The 12,411-nt window shown below is 40.7% G+C and overlaps 1 protein-coding gene across 1 annotated transcript in view; it reads left to right on the forward strand.

Moving 5' to 3' along the window:
* ATP8A2 (ATPase phospholipid transporting 8A2) overlaps nt 1-12,411 on the forward strand; it is a 612,384-nt gene that overhangs the window by 462,185 nt on the left and 137,788 nt on the right. Inside the window, exon 33 of the mRNA XM_075061658.1 lies at nt 4,324-4,431. Within this exon, the coding sequence (XP_074917759.1) occupies nt 4,324-4,431 (108 nt within the window). The remainder of the gene's footprint in view (nt 1-4,323; nt 4,432-12,411) is intronic.

Here is a 12,411-nt window from a genome sequence, read left to right on the forward strand (position 1 = left end):
AGAATTTAGGGCAAAGCATCCCAGAAAGCCAATGACTTTCTCTCATGATGCCTCCTTAGCAGAATTTTTTCAGAAATATTAATGCCTAAATTTTCCAAAATGACCAATGATTTTTGGGTGCTTCAATTTTTAGGCACCCAATTTGAGACATCTTATAGGATTTTGAGGTGTCTTAAGTGGGGCATATAGTGATTTTGGATGCCTTGATTCTTAATCACTTTAAAATGTAGGCCAGTGTATACTCTGCAAGCTATGTATGGTTCAGCTGCTAATAACTTTCTTTTTGTAACTGTTAACTATACCAAACTCTTTGGAACAGGGACTATTCTGTCTGTAAAGATCCTCACAAATCATTTATTCTTATCTGCATAGTAACAATAAAGGTTGAACCCGCTGGTATTACTAGTATAAATGGAATGGTGTGGTCTTGTGTTCGGAGCACAAGCATGATCCAGGGGATCTTGCATTCATATCCCATCAGGACCCCACTGACTCCCTTAATGGACTTGGCCAAGTCCTTTAATCTCACTGGCTCCGCTCCTCCAGCTTTAAAATGTAACAATACTTACTTAGATACCTCACAGAGGAGTCATGAGGATTAGTTAGTTAATGTTTGTATAACATTTTAAGATGAAAAAGTGGCTCATTTTATTTGACTTTATTATTTTGAATGTGGTGCCTCATTCTCTCATCTAAAAAATATAAAAGAACATAAGTGCTATTTTTGATGCTGTTTGTGCATAGATTTTTTTATGTGTAGTTCAGTGCCATTTTAAAATGTAAAAACATTTATCAAAAACAAATGAACGCCCCCCAGACACTCTAAGTGGACGCATCCAAATCTGCTTCCTAGACATATGGGGCCTCTTCAAATCCTGTAGCATTCAGAATAATTTGATGTTTCTTATCTCTCTTCCCTGAATAATTATCCCCACGTGACTGAAAAGACACCAATTACTGACCCTGCTGCTTTCTGAATTTAGCCAAAAAGGCACTTATACTGGTCAATAAATCCCTAGGTTTTTTTCATACTGGAATTTTATTAATAAAATGACAGCATGTGCAAAAAATCTTCCCTGTCAGCAGGACTTGTTTTTTTCTCCTTTCTTTTATATATTAGTCGCATGAGTTTTTCTGATATAAAAATAATGTAAAGAAAAGTTCCTCCTAATTCCTCACTCACTGGCTTGGGCCCTGTGGTGATTTGCTTCTCCTTGGGGGCTGTGCGGTGGTAACACTTATTGTTTCAGCTGTGAATGAATCAGTGCATGGAGAACGTTCGTAATACTTGAAGAGTATTAAATGTATGACTGACATCCTCTTCTCCATCATCGAGTGGATTGGTTACATACAGGTTTATTCTCAAGAGTGAGAAATACACTTGTCCACATGAGAGACTGTGATAGGTATAACTGAAAGCTCTAAACAGATGCACAGCAGTTCTTATCCTGACATATCCAGTAAGCAGGGTCGAGAGAGTGATCTGACCAGTGGTCGTTCCATGATGTACAGCTAAAACTTCAGAGTGGCACAGTTCAGAATGACTTACTGCTGTACATAGTTTATATGTAGCACGGCAACAGGCTCTTCACAACTAACACTTCTAGTAGCTCAGCTCTCTGCCTCAGAAGAGCTTCCAAATTAATTAAGATAGCTAGGATACACAGACCAGCAAGAGAAAACTGAAGACACTATGGGCCTGATCTTCCTTTGACTTACTTTGATTTTACACCTTCAGTGGTTACTTCTGGTTTACACCTATTACATCAGAATAATCAGCCAGTTCATTTTAGTGTGAAATCAACAATGTGAGACAACCCAAATTAAGTGTCTAAGGAGGGATTTCAAGCGGGAGAGGGAGGGCACATGGCATACAGGAAGTAGGAGGCTGTTTCAAGCCTAGGGATCATGAAAGAAGGCACATAGCTGAAAGATGGAAAAGGACACATATGAGGTGTTGGGAGAAGCAATTAACATGACCATAAGAAGAAAGATGGGGAGGACACGAGAGAAGAGATGTAAGTAGGGGCAGCGTCACAGCAGAATGAAAGTGAGGCTGAAGAGCTTAAAGCTGTTGTAGCATTAGAGAAACATCTAGTGAAGGGTTTGCAGAGAGGGGCAATGGGGTTGGAGCAAGGAGAGAGGAAGATGCTTTTTCACCCTCATTCTACATAAATACACCTGTTGAAAAGCAAAAAAAAAGTCCTTATGGATCTTCCTCTGCTTATTTTTGTCACTTTTCATCTTAGTGACTCTAGCAACTTTTAGCAAAAGCTTCAACCTGAAAAGTGCTGGGTCTTCTGGCTTATTGCTTGAAATTGCTGCAGCTCAGAGGGAGCAATAATCTGCTCTGAAAATATGACTTTTTGCAGGGGGGGGTTTCTCATGTAATTGTATATTTTTCTTTAAATGTGAATCCAGCAACAGCTCCACAAGAGCTGAATGCTGGGAGGTGTTCAGTGCCCTCAGCTACCATAGAAGTCTCTGATTCAGGAGAGCACTTAAGTATGTGCTTAAGTCCATCCCTATTTAGGAAAGGACCTAAGTGCATGTTTTAAGTGCTTTTCTCAATCAGAAATAAAGTCAGTGGGCGATGATGACACTAACGCCTTGTGAGATTGAGCCCATAGTGAGCTATTGGCAGGTTCCTCACAGTTCCAACAGAAACAAGCTGCCCCTGTATTATTTACATTCATTTAAAATAAAATAAACATTAAAAACAGTAAGAAAAACTTTTTAAATAATAAATAAAATGAGTTGTTTTTTTACAAGTAGCCTCTTCAGGAGGCAGTATGGTCTACGCAAATAAATCACTCCAGCTTTCTGCCTCATATTTTGCCATCTATAAAATTAAGGCACTAATATTTCCAGATCACCCTATCAGGCTGTTTTGAGGATTAATAAATTCATTACTTAAAGCAACATTAACACACTTACTACTAACAACACTTAGCATTTAGTTAAGACTATTACTATTTAAATTATTTCTTTAAAAATTCTGGTCCGGTATGTATTCTAAATATTTTTTACTTGTTTTTTTATTTTTTTTAACCATCTATACGCTGTCAAAATACATATGCATGAGAATGCAAACTGGTACAATAAGACCTTGTTAAATGACTTGATGGTTCATCATATTTTACTCCAGAATGGTCATCACCATTCTCCTTTCAGAATGTGGATTAATAAGATTCTCTCAACACATAATCAGGAAGTTCAATATATGTCTGTGATCAGCATTTAAAATGTGTATTTATTATTAAGAACTATACCCTGCATCTGTCGTGCTTTTTATCCAGGATCTCAAAGCACTTTACTAGCATTAATTAAGCCTTATAGTACCCATGCAAAACAAGTATTATTTTACTTGTTTGACAGATGAGTAAATTGCAGCACTGAAAGTTGAAGTGATTTGCCACCTAGAAAAATCAGTGAGTTTCAGGAGCAGAATCTTGGCGTCCTGGCTTATAGTCCCCCTGCTCTATCTGCTAGACAACACTCTCTCCTTTTTTTGAAATGCAATAATACATGAGAGTGTGTGTAAGCCCCAATAAAATGGCATTCACTTCTTCACTATTAAAGGTAAACTCACCTTTCCATCTTAGGTCTCTAAAACGCTCCTTTGGCTATAGTGTATATGTACAGTCATTTATGACATCACACTGTTTGTATTCAACTTATGCAGCACATCTCCTTGATCACTTTGGTATTATGTTGCTTCCTTTTCCCTCATCCATTCCTTTTAGTTTTTTAGACTGTAGACTCTTCGGGGCATGGATTGTCTTGCATATCCATAAATCACCTAGCATATATTTAAAAAATAATCATAATAGTGATTATTCTTGTAGTTATTGTGTGTAACACGGTATTTGATTCTTCCAGCAATTGCTATGTTAGTGTTGCACGTGGCTTATATGCATACATGCAATGGCATAATAGGATTTCTGTGGGTGTGATCTGTAACTCATACCTTTGAAAACGTCCACGTTGGTGCATCACGTAACCCAGTTTGAGTAAAATGGGAGGCAGAAGTTAGAGGGCACCACAGAGTTCTAAGGAAAATCTGATGAGGTTCTGAGGTTACAGGTAAGATAGACTGACTGAAAAGGCTGTCTGTGTCATGGAGAAAAGATTAAAGAGGGGAGCCGTCTGTGCTGTTTAAACCAGTCTGTGCCACTGGCCTAAAACCAACTACAGTAGACAGCTGTGAGTTGAGACTGACAGTAATCTAGACAGAAAAAGATTCCTAGGAGAAAAATAATAATGTGAGCATTACTGAGTGGAAAGAGAGCTGTACTGTGTTCTCTTTTGTCACCTCTACAGTTTAGTCACCTGGCCGTTTGGGGAAGCATGCTGCTCTGGTTGGTGTTCTTCGGAGTCTACTCTGCCATCTGGCCCGTCATTCCCATTGCACCAGACATGCTTGGACAGGTTAGTTTTCATGCTTGGATATGGGAAGGATTGGTGAGTATGCTTTCTGACTGCAGCCTTTTGTCTTCAGTGCCTTGGGAAAGTAAGATTACCTGCAGTGTTCATACAGCAACAGGATGGTGCCTGTAAAGGGCATGCCTTTAGTGAGTGCACCTAAGGTTTAGTTAAAACCTCCCTGCAAGTGTTAAAGTTTTACAACAGTAATTAAAACCAATTAGCTTGGTTCTCAAAGCTATTCACAGCGTCAGTCACTGTATGTGCTGTAGATAGTTTATGGAGTTTTCCCATTGAGTTGGGTGGAAATGGACCTAGGCTCTTCATTAATAATGGCTTTGGGAGATTTTCTTGGTAACAAAGGTTTGACAAAATGCCAGACAAAAATTTGATATTTTTAAAACTTTGGGTTGTGTATTTTCAGTTTTCTACTACTCCTTTCTCCTAACTTGTTAAAAGAAAATAGAGAATGTACCTGAAAACAACTTATGGGATGGTCAGAAATAGAAGGGAAGCTTATACATTATAGGTCCCCTGACAATGTTAGTGGAGTTCTGGATTTGTTCCTTCATTGTCAGTTGTTGCAGGTGGTGAAATTCACCCTGTCATTATTTCAACCAATGGTGAACAGAGAGAATAATGAGCCTGTCAAACTCCTTCAATGACAGTATTTAGAATAGGAGACTCCTTGGAAATGAGGGGCTAGCAAATATACCATAAAATACTGTTCCAAGCAAACTCCAATGTTGTCACAGTAAGTTACTGGAAAAGATACAGCAAGTTTAGAGTTACCTTTAAAGATGCTTTTGTTTATATAGAAGAGAAAAAGGCAAAATGAGAATGGTTATAACAGTGGACCTAAGAAAATTCATTTTTATACAATGCCATCTCTGCACATGAGAAACACAAAGCATCTGTGAACTTAATTAATTATTTGTAAGGTTACTTTTCACATAATTTCATATAGTTGTTGGCATCCTTTTGTCTGCGAGAGACAGTGGGAATTGCAGCCTATGATGTAGTAATTCTGGCATCATTCTGCTTCAGCATGGTTCTGGTCTAATAAATATTTCATTAGATTGTGGCACAAAGCAGAGGATAATGGAGATGTTAGCAGATTATCGTGGACAGCTTTCTAAAGCAAGGAGAGAGAATGACAGCTGACAGGATGGGATCCGCCATCATATGACTGGCAGAGACAAACACCAAATTCCTTTGATAGTATTTCATAATGTTCTCAGTGTGTTTCACAGTGCACATTTGCATCAGCAACTCTAATTCACATTTCCATAAATTAGGCTGAAATTTGATTAGGTCTCATACCCAATCTGAATCAGTTTTGCAATCTATAGCAGCAGACTCTTAATGTCGCTATTAATGTGTCAGCATTTTTAATGCACAAGTGTCAAGGTAAACTAGTCCCACATATTAGAAGGTTCAGACTATAAAGTTCAGTTCCAGAACGCAGTGTTTTTTAGAACTTTTTTTTATTTCAATAACCCCTCTTCTCCCCACCCCCACCTCCCAAAAAAAGCACCATGACTGGAGTGGATGTTAACCACAATGTAACCCACAGGTCCCAGAGCAAAGTAACTGATGTTAAATAGCATTTTATTTTTGCTTAAATACTTTCTAGAAAATGTTTTTCTACTTAAGCCATGTTATTTTATACTCTTCGGTTTTCCAGAACAAACGATGTCTTGAGATATGACATTAATATCTTGCTGAGGGTAAAACAATACTTATTCTTGTGGAGAGCGCAACACTTATGTTCTGAGTGACTGAGTGAGACCGTTAATGTAGTCCAATACTTGCATAGCTGTTCCTGGATCAGTAATCACAATTGAAGACATTATGGGGTTGTTCATCATCTTAGCATCAGCCTTTGGGGGAAAGTACAAGAGCCTTTGGGGGAAAGGGAGTCTTATGTAATATAATATATGGTTTCAGCATAAAAATTAGTTTAAACACTACCACTGTGTTGTAGTGTTATATTTTTGCTCCCTAGTTTGTATGCTTTGAGGGGAGGAGAGGTGAAAAAAGAAAAGTTTTTTACCTCTTGAAAATGATGGAAGATCCCTAAGATGGAGGAAACTTCTGTAGAACTTCCATTAACTTGCACAGAAGCTCTCGAGAAATAATTTGTAGCACAACACCAAACCATGGTCAAATGAGCAGGGACCATACTAAGCTACAGTCTCTCTTCTTCCAGGCTATTTAAAATATTCCTTTATTCCATTTCTTTTCCTTTTTGCACTTGTAAGTAATCAAGATTTGTTAAAAGCAAAGTGGGACAGCGAAGAGTTTATGGTTTGTTTTTAAATCTCTCTTTCATTAAAGTGTTTCTAGTTGTTTAAATAAATTAATTTTCAAAATCTTTTAAACACTTCTACTACACAAAATACTATAGTACTTAAAGGCAACTTAGTTCCTTATGACTATAATGCTTAGTTAGTGTCTATAACAACCAGCACATACCATCATGAGTCAAAAATATGACGTGTAAAGCATTTTATTCCATCTATTCACCAAATGTCTGCATGGAGACTCTCAGATATTTAAGCATCTGAAAAGATGTATTGTTTCTGCTGGGGTTTATTAAACTACTGAGTGAGTATTTCTTTCTCTTGTTCATTATGTTTGGAGCATTCTTACATGGGGAAAAAATGCAGGTTTTTCCTTCAGGGCAAAGGGAAGTAACTAGTGAATTAAAGAGTTATTCTCTACTGTCAGAGACAGCATATTTCTTTTGTTTCACTTAATGCATTTCATAATACAACAAATTAAACATAGTGCTAGTAAGACAAAGCAGTGATAAAATCCCAGTGTAACTTAATGGAAATTTTACAATAATAAAAGAGATTTGACACACTGGAAATTAAGTAGAAAATCTTTGGTAGCTTTTTGATGGTCTTTTTTTAAACCCATGCATTCATTCCTTAAACAGTACTAGAAGTAGGAGCTGAAGTCTACACCTCCAGAAGGCTTTAAAATTATCTACGACAGGAATGTCTTCAGCCTGGTCCCCTTGGTTTCTTGAGGCTCTTTGGGTGTTTTGTTCGGTTGTTTTTTGCATAGAAGGAGTATTGAGGAAAGAAAGGGATCTACAATCCTTGCCTCTGCATGGTCTGAGTTGTGCACATGTGCCAGTTTGGACTAGCTCTTTTTTGAATGAAAAATTTCTGCAAACAGAGCATACTGCACACACTGGGCACCAGTGTGATCCCTTCTCCCTGTTAGTATGTGGCCTCAAGATATTATTGAACCCAGTAGTTTTGTACATCAATATATAAATATGTATATTATAATGTAGATAATGTGGATGAGATGGTGCCATTAGGAAATGTCTGTTACTGCTACCCCAGGGAGAGGCTGCTTGTCTTCTACTGAACTCCTTTTTGAGCTGCAGCTAATAACCCTGTGTGGCCAGCCAGCTCTGTTGGTCAGAGCATCAGGGTGCAGAGCCATAGCTTTGCCTATTTCCTACCCCTTTTGGGGTGCATGGTACTGTAAAAGGAATAGGGATGGGCTACAATTCTGCCTGCCCCTTACCTGGGCCACATAAATGGGGTTTCTGGGGCCAGGGGACTGTCTTTGTCCTCCTCTCCTCATTGAGTGCCAGACACAAAGTCAAGGCAGGCTTTGGCCATATGTAAATTAGAATAACATATGTGGTTGCACTCACTAGAATAAAAATATATTGAGCCTCAGGTCTTAATCTGAATACCAGCTGGGCTCAAGAAGATTCCCCCTACCCTCTCTTCCCATGTTGTCTTGTATGGGAGGTTTATACTTTTCTATGGAGCATCTGGAATTAGCCATTGGGAGAGACAGGATACCACTGATCTTTTCCAGTTTAACAGTTCCTGTTGTCCCCCTTCTCTGTATAAGCATTTTATGTTGGTCTTTGCCTCATTAATTTTGTTCCGAAGAGTCAAAGGTGATTCATTGTCCATTTTTTAGTCTTGTTTTTTCTTTAAAAAATAAAAATAAAATAAAATAAAAAATTCCTGTGCTGTGGTTAGTCTGACATGTTAGGCATTTAGTGGTGGTGAGGTTTTGTTTTGGGTTTTTTGCTGGGTGACATGTTGTATGCAGTCATGTTCCAGACTTATGATTTAAGTATTGTTTTGACCACAATATTTTGGTTACAGATCAGCATTACTAATGTCTTGCACGTTTGAGGCTTTTTGCCCTCCCAACTGTTGGAAGAGCCAGAGTTGGCACTGTACCTTCACGTTTTTTTGTGTGTAAATCTGCTTCTAGCTTCTAATACTTCTCTTGGCTCTTCTTAGTTTCCCCTTACCTTTTCTTTTGTCAAGATGAGACTCACTGATATCTTAACCAAAATAATTTTTTGTAACCATCAGCCCTACATTTGGTTAATGGAAAGAGCAAAAGATCAGGGCCACTCCAGTGAACTTTCTGCGTGAATTTTGTGAGATGATTTTTGGCTGTTATAGCCAATGGCAAGCTTTAATTCTCTTTCCTGGCGCTGTCTACTTTGCTTTCAGTGGGACACTTCTTGGGCTGAGTTGAGTACAGTCCTGGGACAGTCTATCAGATAGCTTCTTGGTTCATATGTAGTGCTTTCAGAAAGAGTTTAAAGGTAGTGTCTGACACGGGGTACTCCATTCATCTTTGGTCTGGCGCCTCCTCCTGGCCTTTCCGGGGATTAGCTCATCAGGTCAACACCCTTCCCCCAGTTGCATGTCATCACTCAGTCTGTCTCTCCGGTCTGTAGCCCCTCCTCAGTCCAGGAACCGCAGCCTCCTCTTCATGACTCAGTCCTCTGGCCAGGTCACTTAGCATTTTCCCCTTCCAGACAGTCTTCCTATTCACTACCTCAGGTGCCAGTGCTGGTAGGAGAACCCACACCCACCCTCTTCTCTGGGTTCCAGTCCATAGAACCTCAACCCAGCAGTTCTGGACTTTAGTCTTCCAGCCTCACTTCTCCTTCCCTGGACTGCTTCCTACTCTTCTGGTACCTTCCTAGAGGAGGAGGTACCAGCTCCAAACCCTCCTCCCATTTCCCAGGGAGTGACTACCCTTTTCCAGCAGCAACCCCTGTCTGTTGCCAGCTTCCTGACTTTCTAAGCAGTGGCAGATTAGCCACTGGATCAATGGGGCCTGTGCTGAGAGATTACGGCCAACCGGGAGGCTCCAGAAAAAATCTGCCATTGGGCAGTGGAACCCCTGAGCCCCAGCCACTGGGCAGGCAGGGCAGGGGAAGCCCCCACACCCTGACCCCACTCTCTGGCAGCAGCACCTGGCAGGCAAGATGTGGGAAGCCCCACTGGCCCCAAACCCCATCCCCAGCAGAATCTGTGGAATGGGGGGAAACCCCCACAGTGGCCTCTGACTCCGGCAGAAGCCATAGGATGGGAGAACACACACACACACACACACACACACACACACACACACACACACACACACACACACACACACACACACACACACCCCCAAGCTGCCTGAGTCCGTCCCCAGGAAAAGCCGTGGGGTGGCAGTGGCAGCCCCAGACCCCATTCTCCAGCAGAAGTGCCGGGCGGGTGGGTCGGGGGAAGCCCCAGCACCCAGACTCCCACTGTGGCCCTGGAACTGGAGGAGCTCTTGCTCCCCACTGCACCCCAGAGCCATGGCGGGGGGACAGAGCTTCTCTGGTCTTCGGGCCACAGTGTGGGGGGGACAGAAAGGAGCAAAAAAGGTTGTAGGGGGAGGCAAAATAGGGGCAGACCCTGGGTGGAACAGGGTGGGCCCTGGGGAAGAGGCAGAAGGGGGTGGGTCTGTGGGCAGGGCTGCAGGTGAAGGGTGTAGAACGGGGCGGGGCCACAGGCAGAAGGAGTGGGGAGGGGCCCCCACTTGCTCTGGCCCAGGGCCCCAGGCAGCTTCTTTTCCTTTCCTGTTCATGTTCTCTGAGCGTGACGTACCTATCTCCAACTCTTCCATCAGTCCTCTTAACTTTTGTCCCCCCCAAAAAAATGGTTTGGCTGGCCAGGGCTGTAAAGTTTTAGAAGAACCCACTGGTCATGTAACCAGTCCTCTGGCTAAAATCTAGTCCAAATACACCTCATTGCTACTTGAGGGAGTCTGTGTTCATGTTATGGATTGTGAAAAGAGGAGCCCGCACAAAAGAGCAGACCTGGTTTCAGTGCAGTATAATCTGCAATATTTCCATGGTCGTGTTAAATATGCTTCACATCACGACTCTTTTCATTTTTCACACAACTGTTGACAACATCTACAACTCAGTGTATATTTTCCTATTTTCATGGGTGGTCTTGCTTTCCTTTCCTCAGTTTTAAATTTTTTTCCCAGAAGTTTCTGTTGTTCTTTTGGTGTCTCATTTCCACAGAGTTTGATGCTGGTTAGAAAACTGGCTATTCTGGCTGTGGTTTGTCTGTCTACAATCACTCGTGCATTACACTGTGATGTCAGTGTTTCAATTTCTGGAAACTCTTCATTCAAATGTTAGTCAGAAATCAGACTTCTGCCTGCAGATTGAAGTCCTCATGCCTTCTGATCTTGTTTATTTTTATAATTATGTGAAAGGGTCTCCATTGCACTTGATGTGGTTTTGGAACTTACTCTTTTTCTGGAGCTTTGGCCTGTGCTTTGAGCAGATACATTAAAGTTGGGTAATGAAGTATGCATACCTCTTTTACACATCTGTTTAGGAAATGGTTTAGTTATTTTTGTGATCCATGAATGACTTTCTTAAGCGAATCTGCCATTGTAGGTCTCTGATGTTGTCATGCTGTAGGATGTGCCAAAAACAAAAAAATAGAGATGAATAAAATGCGACAGCAATATCTTCTTTAAAGGGCATATTTTGAATGTAAAATTATCGAATAAATATGCACACAGTGAAGAGGCTTCCTATAAACAAGAACACCTCTCTGCCTACTGGCAACTTATCAGCAAATCTCTCCTGGGGTATGTCTTAAAGTTGTATAATAAATTTGTTGCTCATATGACTTTAATCCTTGTGGAGATCTTAAAACTGTTACATTCACGCAGCTGTACCTAAGATTGTGTCAGCTTTTCCCATATGAATTCGTTTTCACAAGTTTAAACTTTGCCTATGAAAAATCACCTTGGACTCAGAATTGGCAATATACAGTCAAATATTAAACCAGCCTTAACCTAACTTTGAACTTTGCTTGTGCAAATTTTCCTTGCTTGGTTTTTCAAATGCAAAATCAAAGGCTACTTTCTGAAAATGTGGTTCACTTGATCAACTAGGAGCAACTATTCTTAAAAATAAAATTTGAAAAAGTTCAGCAAATTAGAAGCTTTTGGAGTATTTGGGTGTTTTATTTTATTGTATTTTGCTTTTTGTTTTTTGGTTTTTTTTTATAAATGTAAGGTTGCAGATGTTGGTATCATGGCAAAGAGGGACCTGAGAAAATGATCATGAAGGGAAGATTTCAGACCAATTATGTAAATCAGTAAGGCCTGGTCTACATTATGGGTTTATACCGAATTTAGCAGCGTTAAACCGAATTAACCCTGCACCCGTCCACACAATGAAGCACTTTATATTGATATAAATGGCTCTTAATATCGATATCTGTACTCCTCCCCGATGAGGGGAGTAGCGCTCAAATTGGTATTGCCATTTCGGATTAGGGTTAGCGTGGCTGCAGTTCGACAGTATTGGCCTCTGGGAGCTATCCCACAGTGCACCATTGTGACCGCTCTGGACAGCAATCTGGAGTCGGATGCACTGGCCAGGAAGACAGGAAAAGCCCTGCAAACTTTTGAATTTCATTTCCTGTTTGCCCAGCGTGGAGAGCTGATCAGCACAGGTGACCCTGCAGAGCTCATCAGCACAGGTAACTATGCAGTCTGAGAATCAAAAAAGAGCTCCAGCATGGACAACACAGGACGTACTGGATCTGATCACTGTATGGGGAGAGGATTCCGTGCTAACAGAACTCCGTTCCAAAAGACGAAATGAAAAACCATTTGAAAAAATTTCCA

The sequence above is a fragment of the Chelonoidis abingdonii genome, chromosome 1 (assembly GCF_003597395.2).
Source record: "Chelonoidis abingdonii isolate Lonesome George chromosome 1, CheloAbing_2.0, whole genome shotgun sequence".
NCBI classification, from domain to species: Eukaryota; Metazoa; Chordata; order Testudines; family Testudinidae; genus Chelonoidis; species Chelonoidis abingdonii.